The sequence below is a fragment of the Borostomias antarcticus genome (assembly GCF_949987555.1).
Source record: "Borostomias antarcticus genome assembly, chromosome: 3".
NCBI lineage: Eukaryota > Metazoa > Chordata > Actinopteri > Stomiiformes > Stomiidae > Borostomias > Borostomias antarcticus.
This window is the reverse complement of record NC_140236.1, coordinates 4,964,534-4,985,655: the sequence shown is the minus strand read 5'-3', so window position 1 is coordinate 4,985,655 and position 21,122 is coordinate 4,964,534. Positions and strand designations below refer to the sequence as shown.

Sequence of the window (21,122 nt, the reverse complement as noted above, 5' to 3'; positions counted from 1 at the left end):
AGCGGTCTAGGTGTTTGAACTTATGGAGCGGTCTAGGTGTTTGAACTTATGGAGTGACCTAGGTGTTTGAACTTATGGAGCGGTCTAGGTGTTTGAACTTATGGAGCGGTCTAGGTGTTTGAACTTATGGAGCGGTCTAGGTGTTTGAACTTATGGAGCGGTCTAGGTGTTTGAACTTATGGAGCGGTCTAGGTGTTTGAACTTATGGAGCGGTCTAGGTGTTTGAACTTATGGAGCGGTCTAGGTGTTTGAACTTATGGAGTGTTCTAGGTGTTTGAACTTATGGAGCGGTCTAGGTGTTTGAACTTATGGAGCGGTGTAGGTGTTTGAACTTATGGAGCGGTCTAGGTGTTTGAACTTATGGAGCGGTCTAGGTGTTTGAACTTATGGAGCGGTCTAGGTGTTTGAACTTATGGAGCGGTCTAGGTGTTTGAACTTATGGAGCGGTCTAGGTGTTTGAACTTATGGAGTGTTCTAGGTGTTTGAACTTATGGAGCGGTCTAGGTGTTTGAACTTATGGAGCGGTGTAGGTGTTTGAACTTATGGAGCGGTCTAGGTGTTTGAATGGAGCAGAAGACTAGAGAGAAACCACAGTGACAGAACCTTAAATACATTTCTCATAATAAATCAAGTAACAATATGTGAACATAATACCATAAGGCTACTACTAATAATTAAATCCTTAACACCAAGGCTAGGGGCAACTTAAGGTCAAGCGTTCCATTACTCCTCCAAGAGTCTGTGAATACTTCTGTGATTTTTATCCAGATCCTTTGAACTTAACACCTCAGATCTACTCTAAAGCTTCAACAAATGAGAACCGGTTTCTTGTAAGTGAAACTATACGTATCGCACTTAAATGAACTGAACAAGTACTGACATTGACGGAACAGACCGACACTTAGTGAACATTCATATTGCTCTGACACAAAAATGTGAATATATACTTAAAAGATTTCTCCTGTAGCTAATTATATTATTTGGCGAGGGGAAAAATCGCTCCGTCCTTCAAACCTCAGTTTAATATTCAGCGCTTTTCATTCCAAACTTGAGCTAATATATGAACAGTGGCATGGTTATAATATGCTAAATCAATCATTTTGGTTAGACCACGTCTAGTTCGCATTAACAGTTTATACTGCAGGTGGTTATCTTTTATAACACCCAAAAATAAAACATTCACAGACAACTCTTTTCCCCCATCTCCACTTCGGCTACGAACCGGACACCGGACACGTTATTGCACACCACAGAGATTTAAATAAATTATTTCCTATTCAATATCCCCCCCACCTCCCCCACCCCATCAATGTATCCATCTTTTCACTGGCTTTTACATTCGTCAAGAGACCACCTCCCTTTCATCTCGTCCAATGGGAAGCCGGGTAAGATGGGTATAGGCGGGTGGGGTACTTCACCAGTTCTGACGTTACCACCTGCAGCGGTGTCATTGGTGTAACCGGGGTTCGCTACTGGACTGGGAGGCGGCCTGCAGGTCTGGCGGTTTGAGTTTGAAGACGGAGATGTGCAGGTGAGAGGCGATCTGGTTACAGACTCTGATGCAGTAGCGCACCAAGTCAAAAATGGACAAGATCTGGAGAAACAAGGAAGAGAAATAGACGAGTTTACAAAAAAACAAAATTACATGACGGTAACTTCATAAAATGTAACAGCGAATGGAGAGACAAGTGTGCCGTTTTTCTTTATTTGTTTTGTAAGCTAAACCCAAGTGTACAAGGTAGGTGAATTCAGGCTGGACTCACCAGGGCCACCCAGAGAACCAGGTACTCATCTATGAAGCTGTTAAAGTACTGGTTGAGGAAGAGCAACCCCGGCCCCAGGAATGCCAGATCATGGAGATACATCTCACTTTTAGTCATATGAGCCACCTTGACAAATGAGAGAGAGAGAGAGAGAGAGAGAGAGACAGAGAGAGACAGAGAGAGACAGAGAGAGAGAGAGAGAGAGAGAGAGAGAGAGAGAGAGAGAGAGAGAGAGAGAGAGAGAGAGAGAGACAGAGAGAGAGAGAGAGAGAGAGAGAGAGAGAGGGAGACAGAGAGAGACAGAGAGAGACAGAGAGAGAGAGACAGAGACAGACAGAGACAGACAGAGACAGACAGAGACAGACAGACAGAGACAGAGGAAAACATTGGGTTGAAGAAACTATGTCCAGAAAAAAGCTGAATATAGTATCTCAAGAGCTGAATATAGAATAGCAAATTAAAAGGTATTTTTCTCTACAGCGTGTCACGCGTTGTGCCTCACCACTAGCTTGTTGGTGATCTTGGCCGACACAAAGCCAAATGCCAGGATGTAGAGACAGGGGTGTTTCTCAAACAGCTGGACAGAGGACTTCTTGTAGATCATGATGGCCAGAGTGATCACAGTTCCAATGTGAAAGAATGGTGACAAAACACTTGTCCCCTGAAGCAAAAGGATTAGATGGATTTAAGACGGTTGTACCATTTTATTAATTTTACATTGCATTTTATAATGATCTCAATATTTGGATTGTTTTATAAAAGTGAATAATTCAAGAACTAATTGAATACACATTGGGACCACTTACCGCTATTGTGGAACCGTTTTTTCCTACACCTCCTGTGAATATGACCCGGAAGTAGTTTGTGCAGGAGAAGATGGCTCCTGCTACAGTAAGGACGGCTGGAATTATCTTAATTTGAATGTTCAGTACAGGGATCTATGGGGTAAAACAAAGCGCAAGAACATGTTTCAAATGTCTACATATAGAAAAACCACCAACGGTAGATTAGCTGAACACCGCAACCAAGATGCAGTTAGTAACGTCTCTTTTTTTACATTTTTTAAACAGTACCTCATATCGAAATTAATATGTATGCATCGAAGCAAATTACAATAGCAGACTACTTTATCATAGCATCAGCTTAATTTATTTCAAGCAGTTTTAACTGGCAATATTTGGTGAATCATATTGGTAAATATTGAATTACCGAGAACTGCCAAAAAGCTGTCCCTCCAATGGCAGCCAGCAAATACATGATTATAATGAAGATTTGCACTTCAGTCACATCAATGCTGAGCGGGCAGAGAAAGAGAGCAGAGTAATCATGAGAAGATCTAGAGGTCTCTGATTCACAGCACTCAAAACAACATGCACACAGCACCCCCTAGTGTGTCCCGCACAAACTACACCTACCCATGAAGGTCAGTACAAAACAGCTGAAAGTTACAGTCACAACAGCTCGAATGTTCATTTATTTTTTGCTAAACTAATCTATTCCTGGCCAATATAAGATATAAGACCACAAATCCTTTGAGCCAATCACTCCAGTGGTCAAGTAAGATGAATGTGATCGCAGACGGCTGATCTACAACTGCATCAAATGTCAGAATGATTAAATTGGGCATGAGTCAAATACTCTTATACTCTTTTTAAATACTCGTATATAGCTTAGTTTTTAAGGGGAGTACTATCAGGTTCCAGAACACAGGCTCAAACGCCGTGCACATCTGTAACTCTGTGACATCAAATCTGCCAGTCAGAGAAGAGAACAGATTGCTCCGGAGATGCCGGGTTAGATAAACCTAAGAACTCACAAAGGGAAACTTACTCTAGATAAACCTGGCTGGGAGATTTCAAAAATTCCTCACAGGGGCAGAAGCTGGATCAGTACTCGGGCGGATCTCATCTATCTTGCCTCGCTCGTTACTGACATAGTCAGAAGGGAACCCCCCAGACGCAGTGTCCTTCCACTCACATGCCAAAGCGCAGGGTGCCAGAGACGTAGGTCTGCCAGTGGGCACAGTAGAACATGAACATGCCCGCGAAGCAGCAGAAGAACATCCAGTCAGGGTTAGTGCCAAGCTGCACGGCGATGCAGGTGCCCAGGACCACAAACACTGAGGAACAAAGTGAGAGAGAGGAGTGTAAATACAGAGATTGGGAGAGTGAGTGAAAGTCTCAGAATACCACATACACCCCGCCCCCAACAACAAAGCTTGGCTGTATGTGAAGATGAGCATCAGTAGAGGGGGGGAAAAAAGCCCTCTTAAAAGTGTGAAGTACAGACTGATCTAGGTGTTTGAAGTCTATTCATGCATGAATTAAAAACAAAGTGCAATATTATGTCGTGTCTCTGTCCAAAATGTATATGTGAGTTACTGTACGTGAAGTAGCGCGTTCCCTGGGTTCTCCCACCTGTTGAAAGGGAGTCACACCCATGGTCAAAGAGCTCTCCCAATGGAGTGCTGCTATTGGTGCGTCGGGCCTGCTTCCCATCTATGGCGTCCAGGGATTGGTAGATGAAGAGGCCCATTGCACATGACAGGTATGCCCACAGAGGTGCCTGAAAAGAAAATGATTTTTCTAGAAATTATAATACTGCCACAAACAATTTTCAAAATTACACCTGTGCTCCTCACTTTGATAAGACTTCTGCTCTCGGGAAAAAATCACCATGGTTCCCCATTCTCTCCCTATCCTTATTCCTTCTTTGTTGCTACTAATGTCACCTACAATATTGGCAAAGTAGCAGAGATGTCAGACTATCAGGATAGTCTGTTTGTACAGCCAACCCTGGTAGGAGAATTACATGGCGGAACATTGTAACAAACAAGCTGGCCTTACAGCAGAGACCCTGATTAGATAGGAGTGTAACAAAGGGAGGGGGGTTGAGCTGATTAGTGATTAAACAAGGAACCGAGTTCTCTTCTTTCAGTCCCAAGATGGCCCCTGTGCAGCGTGCGTCACCTCCAGTCATGACTACCCCACTGCTTTTCTAGCAGCATTCAAAAATCAGCAATGACCTTGATTGTCCCAACTTGAATTCTGATTCAAGAGGATCAAAACATCTAACTAAGCCCATACAGTGCATTAGGTTCTAATGAGCTAGCTTGTGTTGGCTCCGGCTGGTCTGTGGACATTGTGCCAGTCCCATCTTGGCTCGTTAGTCTATCGAGTGGAATATTGGATGTACCCCAGTTAAACGCCCCCCCCCCCCCCCGCCTCAAGTATAGGCTAATTATCCTGTAGTAGCCACAGCGAAGCACTAGGCAGAGATGGAACACTGACAATTCTTAGTACTGAACACTAAACAATAGAATCGGCCTGTGAGCTCTGTCACAGTGATCCAATCAACCCCTCTAAACCCAGCCTGTAGCGTCACACAGAACAGCTCAGTCTACATGAAACACGGTCAAGAGTTACAATGAGTCATTGTTTGATCATTGTAGGGAACTGACAGTTTCGAGATAGCGCCTCTATCTTGGACACCAAAGGACGAGTGTTGGAGCCGAGGCGAGTGGAGGAGGAGGAGGGGGGGGGGGTGAGACCTGAGAGGGTTCGAGAGGTTTGTGTGAAGTTGTCCCCCCCCCCCCCCCCCAGACATCCCCCTGAGCTCTTTCAGAAAAACAACCATAGATACATTCAATAAGAATGATCTACATGGTTCCCCTTTCTCTCCCTGTCCTTATATATTCCATACTTTCTTTTAAATAATGTAGTAATACAATATTGATAGGGATGCACCGATAGGAACAATTTGGCCGATACCGACAACAGATATTAACATTGCTGTTATGGCCGATAACCGATATTTGCCGATGTCGATATGTTCTGTATGAAAACAAGTTTCTATGACAATCAAATGTTATACATACTGAAAAACACATGGAAATACTGTCTGTATCTCCAAAACATTTGGAAAAGCTGATAAATCATAGATTTACCACATTGTTTCCTCTCAAAAACACACACGACAGCAGCTAGACAGAAATAATTAACTGTTGTTCACATCTGCCCTATTTTGCACATTGGACCGATGCATTAAAAACATTGGCCAATACCGATATGCTTGTCGATATATTGTGCATCCCTAAATATTGACAAAGTGGCAGAGATATCAGAGTATCAGGGTAGTCTGAACGGCCACCCCCCGCAAAGCGCTTTGTGTTGCCTCTGTGTATGAACTGCGCTGTGCAAATAAATAAAGTTTGATTCGACCCCTACAGCAAATCCTGGTCAGAGAATAACATGGAGGAACATTGTAATGGTTATGCAAGCTAGCCTTACAGCAGAGTCCCTGATTAAATAGGAGTGTAACAAAAGGAGGTTGAGCTGATTAGGAATTAAACATGTAGCCGTATTCCCTCCTTTAGTGCCTCCATCTTGGACACCAAGACAAGGAAGGGTGTTGGAGACAAGGCAAGTGTAGGGGGAAGGTGCTGAGACCTGAGGGGTTAAATGAAGTTGTTTCTGTGACCTGAGAGGGAGGGGGGGCCCAGGGTGCCTGTCCCAGAAGTCCTCTAGACATCCCCCTGAGCACATCCATCAAAACAACCATAGGACACTCAAAGCCTGATTCATGCAGGCCAAACACAGGAGAATGTCATTCACAACCAAAGTCAAGTCAACCATAATGGTTGAATAATGTTCAACGACTGTAAACCTTTAAATTGAATCATAGTGTTTTTAATGTTAGTTCAAAAGTACTGTAAAAAAAAGCTTTCAAATTGCAAGACCCATAAGACCATGTTGCACGTCTTGTAAGTTGCTTTATTTGGTTTCCTTTGATTTATTAATGCAAATCATTTATGAGCTTGTTGATCATCTACCAGCACCAGTAGATGAGAAGTGAATCTTTCCTGTTCATGAGGCCCAAAATATTGCTACAAAGTGTAACAGCCAGGATGGTTGACAGCCAGGATGGTTGACACTCTGACACTTAATGTCCTGTCACTTCCCCTTCACCCTTTGGTCTTCCACAACATGGGTCCACTGAAAAAACCTGGGTCATGTAGTGTGACCTTTGACGCCTCTACATGCAAGGTCCCAGGGTACAGAGTGCATTGTGGTGGTTGGTGAAAACACACAGCCCACCCTAAAACAAGTCTCAATAGAGATAGTGAAAGAGGAAGTAGTGAATATCTGACGTGGTGTTATTGCATTTCACTGCTGTTCACTAGAGGCTCTAGTGTGTCATCGGAAACAACGTTTCACACAAACACTCCATGAACAGAAGCCTGTATAATACGTGTTTTGAGGTTATTAAGACGGTTATCTTTCTCTTGAGTGTTACCAATTGTTTTTGTTCCCGTCTATTACAGCATCCAAATGGAAATGCCAGAGTAAACACAGGTTAGATGTTGGTGTTCAGCAACTTATTTACTGCAATGATAATCCCTACCGGTGCTGTAGCGCTATTAACCACTGGACCTACCTGCTCAGTTGCGGTGGGGCAGTAGTAGACCAGCACCAGGGTGGTAAAGACGTTGACAGTCAGGCCCACAATGGTGATGAGGTTGGGGGCCATCCAAGTTGGCACACATGCCACCAGCCACTCCCAGAAGGGCTGCATGAAGGGCTCCAGCAGGGAGCGCCCTGCACTGCTATAGCGATGATCCTCCAACTTCTTCAACTGGTGCCGAGACAGCGGCGGGGCTGGCATCTGGATCAACTTACCCAGGAGACAGGCACCCCCCCCGCCGTCACAAGCAGTGGTCGGGCCCGCTGAGGTGTTTGGCCTGCAGGACGGTTCTATGTCGGAGTCCTGGGGGGGCCATGTTGTTGTTGTTGTCGCTCCTGTAGCTCCTTGACCTGCCTTTGCGGCCCTGGAGCGTAGAACTCGCTGGCCAGTACTGCTACTCATGGGGGAAGCCTGAACCTCAATTCACGTGGCGCCCGTTCTACCTACAACTGCCTCCACCCTCTCCAGTCCAGGGAATCCACAGCGCGGCAAAGAGAGCAGTTTCGCCAAGCTGTATAGGGAAAAGGGTCGAATTCAGGTTTTGTGTGGTACTTCCATCCTGATAGACCGGTTAGCCATGATGACTGTAGCAATGTGCTGTTACTGGCAGAGCTGTACCGGAAGGCAGGAAAGGGAGGTAAAATAAAGTCTCTAGCCTAGCATCTCTAGCCTAGCATCATTTCCTGGAAGTGTTGCTGATATTACACAAAGCAGAGGATTGTAGTACATTTTATAGATAATGGAGTGATTTGCCTGATAAGTGGCGATTAGCTAACAGTGAAACTTCAAAGCTGTGACAAATTGTAGCAAGCTATCGTTACATCTAGCCATCTAACAATACATTCAAATGATTACACAACATCGAGGTGTGAGTGACATATAAATTAAACAAATAATCATATAACACATCTTCAGTGCCCTATACATCACAAAATGCCCAGTAAGTTTATCCCTAGCAGCGACAGGTTGACATTAATGACAAATTGTCTGACAGTGTCCTTCGAAATCAAGCTTACCTTGCTCACTGTATTCTACGAAGTGATGGCGTCTACCGTGGTGAGGATGAAACGTTATAGCCAAAACTGAGAGAACAACCCAGCTCTGTGCTGTGAGCTAGTTCTGACTGTGACAAATAAACAAGTCTTTACGATCGGTGGATTCAAAGAACATGCAGGTCCACCTATTTCCGCGAAGGCTATAATCAGCTGTCTCTCAAGGTGGAGAGCTCTGGTTGGGAACACGACCGCGTTGCAAACATGGATGTATAGGTTGCAGGAGCGTTGACAGGGCTTGCCCACTTCCGTCGCACAATTAAGTCCAAGGGTGCATTCAAGATGCCAGAGGGTGCATTCAAGATGCCAGAGGGTGCATTCAAGATGCCATTGTCCGCTTCGGTTTGTTCTGTAATTCTAGGTATCTCGATGTGAACATTTCTCTGAAATGACATGTAAATTAATTACATTTCCTGTACTAAAGGGGCAGTGCTACTAGCTTTCTATTGGTCTCTTTTTTTACATGAGAGTGTGATGCGACTCATTTTATTTTCATCGTCTTCAACACATGTTATTGCCGTTTTATTAACAACCATTTACTTTTTGTCACCCCTCCCAACCATCTCCACCTCTGAAGTGTGGTCTCTGGTGGAGCAAACTGTAGCCTACAATCTCGAGTACCTATTTCGGCCACCGAGCGTCACAACGTCCCCCCGGAGCTGTCGTCTGTCACAGAGAAAGGGACACAGACAGGGTGAAAGGGACACATACAGGGAGAAAGGGACACAGACAGGGTGAGCAACACGACCAAGCTGAAGAGAGGTTGACTTCGGAGGTGAGAACAAAAGACAAATCGCTTAGAAATACAAGTCATTTTTTAGAGGATCACAAATCGGGTTGATTAAGTATTTCGTTTTAAATGTCATATTTATTTAGCTCGTTAGATTGTGTGTTAGTGAGCTGGCTATCTTGGCTAGGCTAACTTTTTCCCCAACCAGTTGTGATCCAGGCTAGCACTACGTTAGCCAGACCCCGTCAACAACATCAACATTTGAGTCAGATTCGCGTCTGCACTGTGCGGAATGGATCGCAACATTAGACTGAACTTTTTTACAAATTGACGTCGTATGAGGATATAATTTATATATTTATATATGTATAACTTCGCTTACACAGGTAGAAACACATGTTAACTATTCAGTCAATATGTCCGATATCATTTACCTTTGAACACTGTATTTATACTGCTCCGTGAAAAGCCGCCTTCCAGCAAATAGACGGAGCCTTCCAGCAAATAGACGGAGCCGTCGCGAGCTAGCTAACTTTGCCTTCACTGCTGTCAATGCGATGGCTTGTCTCTGGTTAGCTAGCATGCCATGCTAGTCCAACTTTCTAAACAACCTGGTTTCAATTACTACTTTGAGTGCTTTTAGTGTCTACTTTGCTTCATTTATAAAAGAAAGAAGCTATCAACCATGCGTTTTTAAAGTTGTAGCTAGCTAACTAGGCTACACTAGTTCTAACTTAGTGTAGCAAGGCATCTAGCCAGTGCTAGCGAGCCGTATGTTAACGTTAAATGTAACGAAGAGCTAGCTAAATATTGTCATGACGCTATTTGTAGCTTTCTAATCGCCCAATTAACTACATTGAGCATAACTAGCCAATACTCAGCCAAACCTCCCTTGAATCCCTCTGCAGCAGAGCTATTGTTCAATGACCCATAGGCTCATAGGCTACTGCATTTCTGTAATATTCAGTAGCACTTCATACTTACTAATGACGAACTAGCAGGTGTTTCAGTATGCCAGGTTTTTATTTATTTATTAGAATACACTTTCTCTGCTCTCAGCTGATTGATTGATTGATTGATTATTGCTCCCACCAGTCCTAGGCGCACAAGTTTTATTTCATGCAATCTTTTATGAACTGCTCTGTCACTAATGTTACATTGTCGACTTGCCTTAATCAGAGTTTTGCACACACAGCAGCTTCCTCGACATACGTTTTGCTTTTATGGGGCTCCAGACGTTCGTTTTAATGACCACCTTATTCAGTGGCCAGTTGAATGTCCAGATAATTGAATTGCTCTGACCTTATAGAATCAGAGAGACACAAATCAAGAGCTTAATGTGTAGAGCTCTTATCCAAACAGTATGCCCCCCCCCTCCTCCTCTTCCTCCTCCTCCTCTTCCTCCTCCTCCTGCCACCTCAAGTGTACAGTGTTCCTCTTGCTCAGTCATGCAGAAAGCACAGGCTGAGTGGACATTGAGTTACTGTACAGGGGGCAGAAAGAGGCCGATTGTGTTTAACCCTTGGGCCCCTCGTTTTAAAATGGGAAAGTCTCAGCAGTACTACATGAAGGTTGTAGTGGAAGTTAAAAGCCAAGGGAGTATTGACAGTGTTGGATAGAGTAGGTGCAAATGGAGCCAAATGGAGTTGGAATGATAGAGTGTAGGGATGCACTCTATATCAGCAGTCATATCGGTATCGGCCGATGTTAGTAATTTTTTAATATATCAGTCTGATGTGAACAACCAGTAATTATTTCTCTAGCTGCTGTCTTGTGTGTTGTTTTTGAGAGGAAACAATGTGGTTAATCTATGATTTATAGGCTTTTCTAAATGTTTTGGAAATCGAGACAGTGTTTCCATGTGTTTTTCAGTAACATTTGATTATCATAGAAACGTCTTTATACAGATCATATCGTCATAGGTAAATATCGTTATCGGCCATGACAGCAATGTTAATATCTGTTATAGGTATCGGCCAAAAGTTCCATGTCGGTGCATCCCTAATAGAGTGCAACGCCCTTTTCTTGGAACTCGAACTCGAACACAAATATCTCCTCCTTCCTTGCGTTCCCCCAGGTAACCATGGCAATGACGGGCCAGAGTTCCTGCTCCTCGATGAGTAACCACACTAAGGAACGTGTGACCATGGCTAAAGTGACCCTGGAGAACTTCTACAGCAACCTCATCGCCCAACATGAGGAGAGGGAGATGAGGTGAGAGCGACCCCCCCCCCAGACTCTATACAGGATTTCACTCCTCCTTCAGAACAGATGGAACTGAAGCACCGTTCTGTCAAGCTCTTTATAAGCAGCAGTTCTTACACGTTCTATCCATTAAAGGCCCTATCAACTTTAAACTTTAAAATGTGTATCTGTGTTGGGTGTTGCTGCTTTTCCTAGAGTGGAACATGCACCTCTCATTGAGGTTAACCACACCCTCTCTGGGTTTGCAGAGGCACAGCCCAGTGACTGGCTCTTTGTGTTCAAGAGAGAGCATTCTTTATACATGGAGTACAGAAATTGCCCTAACATGGGTGTATTTGTCTGTTTAAATGTGATGTCTTGAAAGTAGGCCATGGGTTCACTGGGTTGGCTTTCAGTGACCAACTTTACCATATCGTTGTTCTAATGAACAATTGCTTGTTTTTCCCTGCTTTCCAACATCAAAGTCTTTTTCTCGCAACCCAGACAGACTAATAAGGTCAGCGAAGGCAACACTTGAGTAAAATGACAGCACAAAGAAGGGAAATGAACAATGTGTTGGGGTTCAGTCAGTGTTGGGCCTGTGGCAGTTGGAGGAGAGTGTTGTTTGTACCCTGGCTCACAGAGGAAGCTGATAAATGGTGAAAGTGACACATGAAGTGGCAGCAGGCCAACCCGACTACCACTTAGCTGACTAACAACACTCAAGACCGTAGGAGACGTGCTCTCTTATCTGGGCAGCTTCAGCTGTGGACAGAAAAGGAAATGGCATTGTTATGGAGGTCTCTGTCTGACATTTAGATGACGGGGCTGATTCACACTGAATAGCCAGTTGAGTTCACTAGTTAGCAACAGCAATGGCTAGTTTGACTACGTAGGTGATGTTTTCAGGGGATACTGGACATGTGCTCAGGAGAACAATTCAGCTCGAAACAAACTCGACCTGGCACCAAGAGTTTACACGTTTGATCTCCTGAATGCTCTCACAATATGGGTGTTGTATAATAACCATTTCACGTTTTCTTTCCTAGGCAGCTAAAGTTAGAGAAAGTGATGGATCAGGAGGGCTTGGCTGATGAAGAGGTGGGTCGGAACACACACACACACACACACACATACACACACACACACACACACACACACACACACACACACACACACACACACACACACACACACACACACAGTCTCTCTCTCTCCCTGCTCGGAGGGCTTATAGATTTCTATATTTATTCCCAAGTCCTCTAGAATACCATGCATTCATGTCAGCACAGACACACACACTTTCTAATATGTCCCGTGGTTATTTCTGCCCACAGAAGCGTATCCGCCGTTCCCAACACGCCAGGAAAGAGACAGAGTTCCTTCGTCTCAAACGCACCCGCTTGGGCCTGGAGGACTTTGAATCCCTCAAGGTGATTGGCCGAGGAGCTTTTGGAGAGGTACGCACCTTTTTTTTTCCCCCACTCCCTCAAGGGCTCCTCTATTCAGCTTCCCAGATCTTTAGTTTGTTATTGTCCTCCAGCGATGTGGCTGAGGCTTGAGCTGGTCACACTTGACAATAAGGGTCACAAAAAACATGAGTTAACTGTTAACTAATGCTTATTTAGGGTTAGGTTAGGTTACTAATGTTAATTAATACCTTAGTTAGGGTTAGGGTTAGGTGAGTTAACATAAATGACATTAGTAAATGATTAATAGACATCAGTTAACTGTTACTTAATGCTTAATAATGCATTAACTAATGCTTATTAATGTACCCTTATTGTAAAGTGTTACCCTTGAGCTTTGCTCCTGTGGGTTTCAAACTCCTATAAAGGGCCCTCTTTTTGCTCGCAGGTGCGTCTGGTACAGAAGAAAGACACGGGCCATGTTTACGCCATGAAGATCCTCCGCAAGGCGGACATGCTGGAGAAGGAACAGGTGAGGAGAGCGGGAAGAGGCCTGGGGATCGTGTTTCCGGTCCGTTACTGGGTCCAGCGGGTTTATCCCTCAATCCAAGATAATCTGGTTCCCTTTTTGGTCACATCTGTTCACTTATTATGAGATTGAACTCTCCCCATGCTGGGTGCACTTGTATTAACTGTGTGTGTGTGTGTGTGTGTGTGTGTGTGTGTGTGTGTGTGTGTGTGTCTGTGTCTGTGTGTGTGTGTGTGTGTGTGTGTGTGTGTGTGTGTGTTGTAGGTTGGCCACATCCGAGCTGAGAGGGACATCCTGGTGGAGGCCGACAGCCTGTGGGTGGTAAAGATGTTCTACAGCTTCCAGGACAAGATGAACCTCTACCTCATCATGGAGTTCCTCCCTGGTGGTACGCCAAGGAACACTTTTCTATCCGCAACACCCCCGAACGCTCAACCTCATTGAACGTGCCTCGATGGTCAAACCTGATGAACGCTCAACCTCATTGAACGTGCCTCGATGGTCAAACCTGATGACTCATGTTCTGTGACTAGTTGACTGCAGCCCAGGTTTTGTGGTGCGTGTTCACTGTGACTGTACACCCGTACATTACATGTGACAAATAAAGGAATCTTGAATCTTCTACTGCCCCCTGCAGGTGATATGATGACCCTCCTGATGAAGAAGGATACTCTGACAGAGGAAGCCACTCAGTTCTACATAGCAGAGACAGTGTTGGCTATAGACTCCATCCACCAGCTGGGTTTCATTCACAGAGACATCAAACCTGACAACCTGCTATTGGACTCGAGGGTAAGATTGAGCACATCGGTCATACACTCAAAAGACCTGCTTCTGTAAAACACAGCATAGGCACACACACATACACACACACACACAGGCGGGCATGCAAAGAGCGTCCACCACAGTCATGAGGCGGGCATGCAAAGAGCGTCCACCACAGTCATGAGAACTGCAATGCACCAATATCACTCGCTGCGGCTGTGTGGTTGTTCCAGGGTCACGTGAAGCTGTCGGACTTTGGGCTGTGTACTGGTCTGAAGAGGGCCCACCGCACGGAGTTCTACAAGAACCTGAACCACAGCCTGCCCAGTGACTTCAGTAAGCAAAGTCAGCCAACCCATTTCAATTTCTCTTCATGCTAACCCCATTTGTGTAAATTTCTATTAACATAGAAGTAAGACGTTTACAAGCAATACGTGTTGTTACACAGTATGATAATTCTTTAAGAATGTGATTTTTGAAGCTTCGAAAATGTAACTTAGGCTATATACAGCTATATACATTATGTGATTCACATTTATTTTAACCTGTAGACTTAATTCTGTGATTCAACCGGTAAGTAGGGCCACATCGTTGTGACACACTTGTGTTTTTCTTAGCAGCGTTCCAGAACATGAACTCCAAGAGGAAAGCAGAAACGTGGAAGAGGAACAGGAGACAGCTGGTGAGTCGTGTTTTGGGCGATTTGAGGTGGCTCTTCAGTGCAACGATCGTTTGTAGTGTGTCATAAACATGGTCGGTATTTTATCAGCACTGATGTTTTCTCAGCCTAGAGTTTTATTATGACAGTAACGAGGAAGCAATCAAGGGTATCGTTTCCTTATTCCTGTACTCTTCTGCCCTCTCTCTCTCTCTCTCTTTCTCTCCCTCCCTGCCCCTCTGTTTCTCTCTCTCTCTCTCTCCACCTCCAGGCCTTCTCCACTGTTGGCACACCTGACTACATCGCCCCCGAAGTCTTCATGCAGAACGGCTACAACAAGCTCTGTGATTGGTGGAGCCTAGGGGTCATCATGTATGAGATGCTGATAGGTAAGAGCCCATTGGTCAGTTTTGACAAAGGCGGGAGAGACTTAATCCACCAGTCTAGGGTCAAAGGTTCTCAAATGCCCCTAATGGCCTGGGATTGGATTAGGTTTAATTTAATCTAATTTTAGATCTGCCCCTTGTCAACTGGTTATATGGAGTGAAGTGAGTGGATTCATGTTGTATATCTATGCTGTGAGTCACATCCTCATGGTGTGTGTGTGTATGCGCGTGTGCGTATGTGTGTGTGTGTGCTCCAGGCTACCCCCCATTTTGCTCGGAGACCCCCCAGGAGACCTACAGGAAGGTGATGAACTGGCGCGAGACGCTGACCTTTCCCCCGGAAGTGCCTATCTCTGAGAAGGCCAAGGACCTCATCCTCAGGTAGGACCTCCACCTCAAGCCCCGTCAGGCCCGGTGGAATGTTCTAGTCCCCATGCGATCGACGCCACACCCTCCTGCCTTCCGATGAACAGTCAGATAATAGTACTCGGCAGTCGGCACACTATCTATGTTATGTTCAAAAGCACCAACCTTCTAGGTCATTCTTGGACTCCATCGTCGCCTCCAGTCATCCCGATCCTCCATACATCTGGCTAGCTCCTCTGTACTTTCCGCTCCTGCATCTTTCTTGAGTACGTCCACGTATGTTAGCGTGGGACGCCCTCGTGACCGATGCCGGTGTGTTGGCTCCCACAGCACCAGTTTACTGGTTGGCAGCTCGTGTCTCTGTCAGTGAACCTGCCAGCCTCATTCTCCTGGCTGCTATTTTCTCACTCACCCTTGGTGACCCCCACCTATACAGATGCTTGTTGGTAACATACTTGCTCTTGTTGCGGTTAATTACTGCAAGCAGCATTCTGGTGTAGCCCCCCATCTAGGGACTTCTGCTGGGTGGGCTTCAGGGTCCAGCATTCACAGCCTTATAGGAGAACGGACTCTGCCATTACATCGAAGAAGCTCAGTTCGATTTGTCGGGTGAGGTTGGAGTTCCACACACTGGCCATGCCGTTCAGGGCCCTCCACACACGCGTTATCCTCACTTTAAGGTCTTGCTCGGACACGTTGAGCCATGAGCCCAAGTATTTGAATCATTGACTTCTCTCGGAGCGACGCCTCCTGTTGTTGTTAGCGGTGGATGGCCCGGGAGGATGTTATGAGTGATTACCTCGCTTTTCTTGGCATTTAGCCGAAGGCCAACCTTGGCACACTGTCTCCACTCTGCACAGGAGCTCCTGTGCTTGCTGTACATGGTCGGAGAGCAGGCTGATGTCGTCCGCGTAGTCCGTGTCCGTTAGGACTACAGCGGGGTTTCGTCTCGACCTCCGAGGTGTTATAGTGAGGCTGAGTTCCTGCTTCCTGAGCGCGTAGTCCAGGACTGATCAAGAGGAAGGGGTCAAGGGCGTCCCCTTGCAACACCCCAGCCAGGACGTCGAACTCCTTAGCCAAGTTGAACGAATGCAACTGAACACCAGATTGTTCAGCTGTGTCGGCATCAGTGCTGTGTCTGCAGCATTGTAGGCAGGGCTGAAAATTAACACCTGCCACCGGCCAAATGCAGGTAAAATTTCCAATTGGCGACTAGATTTCGGAAGGCTATCTGAAAAATATATATACTTGGCCAGTAGATTTTTTTCATCTACTGTCCCCTTGGTAGGTGACTCACCATGAGCCAAAAAGTTAATTTTCACCCCTGATTGTAGGTGAAGGAAGGAACCTGTGTTGACTCTCTGTCCTCTTCTGCAGGTTCTGCTGTGAGGAGGAGCACCGGATCGGAGCCACTGGGGTGGAGGACATCAAGGGCAACGCCTTCTTCGAGGGGGTCGACTATGACCACATAAGGTAGGACTGACCGCTAACTAGCTCTGTAGGTCTCTGTGGTATACGGAGGGACACTTCCAATTCTAAATGGCCTTTAGTTTTACTATGCTTTATTGATGATGAGGTTCGATATTGCAACGTAAAAATGAACCGATGACACCCACACTACCCATTTCCTTTTCCCGCAGAGAGAGACCGGCTGCGATTCCCATAGAGATCAAAAGCATCGACGACACGTCCAACTTCGATGAGTTCCCGGATTCCGATATCCTCCAGCCCACAGGTGCCTAGGCTAAACGCTCGACGCCAAACGCAACAGGCCACGCCTACAGGGCTCTTGTGACGTACAGTGTCCTGTTGGTTCCGTGCTTGTCATGACAGTGTCCTGTTGTTTCCGCAGTGGCCCCGGTGGTGTCCAACCAGACCGAGGCAGACCTGAAGAACAAGGACTGGGTCTTCATCAACTACACCTACAAGCGCTTCGAGGGCCTCACCGCCCGGGGCGCCATACCCTCGTACATGAAGTCAGGGAAGAGATGAAGATCCCCTGTTCACCCCACCCACCCCCTCCCCCGCTCTCTGTGCTTCTGCTCCTCAGACTGGCGTTAAAGGAATACCACCATGAATCCCTATGTCCTCTCCTCCAGCTCAATGACGAACTAGACTCCCAAGTGAAGGTGGAGACATCTTCGCCCCTTTGAACGTGTTTTGGCCCCTTGGAGATGGAGATGGGATTGGGTGCGTTTCTCACCCAGCTGAAGGGATTCTTTTTCAGGCAGGGTGGTATGGTGGTCCGAGGACTCCGTGTTAATGAACAGAGACCGTACCATTCGCTTTGTGGGGAGGGTTTTGGACAGTGTCCCCGCTACAAGTGGAAAATGAACCGCTTTTCATGGAGCTATTACGAGACTAGAATGCAGGGGTTTTATATGTGCGATCCACCAAAGAGCAGTCTTAGGTGTTGCTAATACTTCAGTTTTAGTTCTTCTTCAGTTGCATTGGTTCTACTTGGCTAAGGCTGATTCTGTACTTCAACATGGACTAACTCACCAGCGGACCACAGCAAGCCTCCTTTCTGACTTCCATATATCAGCATCCTTCACTCGCCCCTCAAATAACCACCTCAACTTCTTGTACCATTCTTTGGCTGTGGGACCTGAATCCAATATGCCTCACATCACTGTTAAAGGCTAGCATTTTCCCTTTTGAACTCTTCAAAATGAAGGTTCTTTCTTCAATGAAAGAGGACTGTCTTTTTATCACAATAGAATTTCCATTTTTGTCAGAAATGACTTGCCCCATTAAAGAAACATGGCAGTGGAGTGTCATTCAGAGTGAAATTATGCTTATCAGGGACTATGTACAAATGTTTTTAATGTTTTTTTTAATTGAGATTCAGAAGCATCTTTTGATACAAAGTGCTTCCAACATTAGTTTGCCTGTTGCAAAAAGGTGGCTCCTAACCAAAGACTTGAGAGCAGGAGTAAGCTTAATGTTGTCATAATTCTTATTTGAGTAGAGTATGCTCGTTTGTGTAATTGTCACATTTTACAACTTCGATTGCTGAGCGGTTTATACATGAAACGTATGCAAGTGTTGCTAGCAATATAGCCTACAGTAGATAGCTACACCAATTGATTCCTTTTGAAATTGACCGTACTGCTCTGCTTCTCTCTCTAGCCTAGCCGTTTAGGGTCTTTTAGTTTGACAATCATGTCTGCTTGTATTAATTGTAGCACCTTTATTGTGTCTTGAGAAGTGGATTTAGATATTTTTATTTTATTTTAGCAGATGTTCCTGTGGTATGTTTCTGTCACTCTACTATCGGTGGAGTTAGGCTAAGACATCCATCTACCCAGGTAAAAAGGGACCTGTAGAGTCTTTTTTCATCCTCAGTGAATGATCTGGGGTTTGTCTCCTGACCTAACAAGCCCTTACAGATCAGTAGTCAGGAAGACAGAGAACGGGAGAGGGAGCTCCTTTGGTTGTGGAGTCATGTACAGCTCCACAATGACCCCAGTCTGGGGTCGACGTCACCTTTTCACTTCCTGCTGTCCAGAAACCCTTAAATAGATGAAGCCTCACCTGGAATCTCCCTTTTTTATTTACCCCCAAAAGGCTGAGCTGTGAGGAGAAGCTCCAGACCGTACCTCGAAACCAGGGCTGTGTGATTGTCTGTAGAAATATCCAAATGCTGTCATTTGAATCGAATGTAATCCAGGTTGTAGAGAATGACTTCCATGCCACAATAACTCCTAATTGCTGTCATACAAATGGAATGTAGCCTGAACCACTTTAAGTGGTAGGGAGGGGTCTTGTCATACGGGGTAAGAAAATGTAATGTCAGTCTTTTTCTTAATTATATGTATAGAGAGTTTTGTTTAGTGCTAGACATCGCAGAGATGTAGTATCCAGGCGTTTTAGATGAATGAGCGAACAAACTCTTTTGAGACTGGTCTCACTTCTTATAGATGCTTGGTGTCACAATGATCCTGCTTTGTGCTTTTCTGAAAGTGTTTGTGGTGGATGAGGTGGCAGTGTAAATGACCTGGAATAATTTTATTTTTTAATTTATGCTTGTGTGTGTTTTATGTGAGTGTGTGTGTGTGTGTTTTTAGGAGGGACTGATGTTCTTCAGTAAAATGACAAGATGAGCGATTGTTTGATGATGTTTGATAGAACTACACTGATGGAGGGGGCTCCGTTAGGCTACTTTTGGTAGAGGAGGTGTCACCCAACTTTGTATGCTATGCTTTTTTCCCTGGCACACATTAAATGGGGAACACACTGTTCAAAAACGTTTAGGATTGACAAATTGTAAGCAGGTGCGCATTGTATTTAAATCCACTGTTCTTGACATGGCGTGTGGGTTTTCTATTGTATATTTTCTGCTATTTGACAATGAATAACTCTGCACTTAATCTCAATCTCTTTATTCTGTCCAATGTTGAACATTTGAATGAATGGGCCCCTCCAGAATCATCTTTTGTCATTCTTTTAGATATTTTTTGAATTTTTGTAGTGAATTCAGTACACTGTGCAGCAATGCGATTGTTAGTTCCGTCACCTTGTAGGTAGAGTGGGCTAACCAGTTGTGTTTGTGGGTTATCTCTGAGGAATTGTTTATCATACCACAACACAAAGCAAATAAGTCTTTGGTATTTGGTTCAGTTGGTTTCTATTTTTACACCCTACTCAAGTCTTAGCAGAGCTCCACAACTCCCATGCCAGAATGTTTGAGAAGTTGTATAGCATGTAAATGATTCCCCCCCCCCTCCCCCTCGTGGAAATCTTAGCCATTGTCTATAGCATTTGCATGGGAACATAAAGGCAAAGTTATACCTATCAGCTTTGAGGCAAACCTCAGGCTAACCCTACACACCCTTCCTTCACAAGGGAGACGTTGGCAGGACCAACCAGTTCCTTGAGCCCTGTCACGGAAAGTTACTCAATCATGAGGCTGTCATTCATTCTCCGCTGGGGTTGTCAGATGTTTGTTTGTGCTGTAGTCGAGTCCTACCATCACTATCAATGTCATGTATGGCATTGGCATGACAAAGCCAGAGGTGTTGGTTTAAAACGTGTCTATATTTGTCTTACAGATTTGACATCAGATTGGTTACACAACTGCTGACTGCACATCTATGCTGTTGTGATGGTAGTGCTCACCTTATTTTTGTGTGTATGTATTCAAATAGTCTAACAGTGACCCAGTTTTGACTTATTGTAGAGATTGCTTAATCGTACCATAGAAAGACTGAAGAACTGGCAACACTGCATGGTGGAGATGTCACAAGTAGAATGTTTACTTGGTCAGCACAACATGCATCTATCTGCATGTGATAGCCTTTTCCTGCCTTAACAGTGTGTATGGATTTTCTCTGACAAGTTCGAACTAAAGAGCACGTTTATACTGCCAGTCGATGGCAAACAGCTTGTTTCACTGATAGTAGCAATACCCACCCGCACTATAATGGTGGTAGACTTTTAACAGCATTAAATAAAACACCTGTGTTTGAACCGTGTTTTTCTTTAAACCTTTGTATGAAATACAATATTGAATGGATTACAATGTTGAGACCATAGTCCAGTTCATTTAAAGGTCTGAGGTCAAGGATTGATTAATTTACCTGGCTAAGGCAGCTTATGAAGAAACTAGCTTTATACAGCTAGCTAGCTATAATATGTTACAGTATCATCTAGTGACCGCCTTTAGCTGAATGAATGACAGCTAATTAAGGACATCAGAAAAATAAATTACAGCAACACAGTTGAGACACAGTCACATGACACAGACTAATCATGAGAAACAGTAATGCTTTTATTTATTACTTCAAGGCACACATTCATCTACAGGAACAACAG

General features: G+C 44.9%; 2 protein-coding genes across 5 annotated transcripts; one reads left to right on the top strand and one right to left on the bottom strand.

Moving 5' to 3' along the window:
- Nucleotides 1-1,398: 1,398 nt before the first annotated feature.
- Nucleotides 1,399-7,628, bottom strand: LOC311330042 (choline/ethanolaminephosphotransferase 1-like; the record flags this gene model as incomplete). The annotated part of the gene is made up of 8 exons (XM_084461996.1): nucleotides 1,399-1,594; nucleotides 1,764-1,889; nucleotides 2,266-2,424; nucleotides 2,570-2,701; nucleotides 2,973-3,057; nucleotides 3,741-3,882; nucleotides 4,181-4,328; nucleotides 7,200-7,628. The coding sequence occupies 8 exons, from the start codon at nucleotides 7,626-7,628 to the stop codon at nucleotides 1,448-1,450; spliced, it is 1,368 nt and encodes a 455-aa protein (XP_084318122.1). The 3' UTR covers nucleotides 1,399-1,447.
- A 1,324-nt stretch (nucleotides 7,629-8,952) lies between these two features.
- Nucleotides 8,953-20,758, top strand: LOC311330074 (serine/threonine-protein kinase 38). Of its 4 annotated transcripts, none has more exons than XM_084462041.1 (14): nucleotides 8,953-9,053; nucleotides 11,086-11,222; nucleotides 12,242-12,293; nucleotides 12,530-12,652; nucleotides 13,050-13,133; nucleotides 13,395-13,518; nucleotides 13,768-13,922; nucleotides 14,129-14,231; nucleotides 14,516-14,577; nucleotides 14,825-14,942; nucleotides 15,197-15,320; nucleotides 16,683-16,778; nucleotides 16,946-17,040; nucleotides 17,158-20,758. In XM_084462041.1, exons 2-14 carry the CDS (start codon nucleotides 11,092-11,094, stop codon nucleotides 17,295-17,297), a joined length of 1,407 nt encoding a protein of 468 aa, XP_084318167.1. In that variant the 5' UTR covers nucleotides 8,953-9,053; nucleotides 11,086-11,091; the 3' UTR covers nucleotides 17,298-20,758. The 4 variants fall into 4 exon arrangements, with proteins under 4 accessions (XP_084318167.1, XP_084318166.1, XP_084318165.1 ...); XM_084462040.1 differs by having other exon boundaries at nucleotides 14,513-14,577; XM_084462039.1 differs by having other exon boundaries at nucleotides 14,129-14,240.
- Nucleotides 20,759-21,122: the final 364 nt, after the last annotated feature.

Bases quoted from the DNA above. Each gene is read 5' to 3' on its own strand.
- LOC311330074 (XM_084462038.1), top strand. From the start codon at position 11,092: ATGGCAATGACGGGCCAGAGTTCCTGCTCCTCGATGAGTAACCACACT. The intron at 14,241-14,512 runs GTCAGCCAACCC...TGTTTTTCTTAG, and splicing joins CAGTGACTTCAGTAAGCAAA to CAGCGTTCCAGAACATGAAC. The intron at 16,779-16,945 runs GTAGGACTGACC...CTTTTCCCGCAG, and splicing joins GTCGACTATGACCACATAAG to AGAGAGACCGGCTGCGATTC.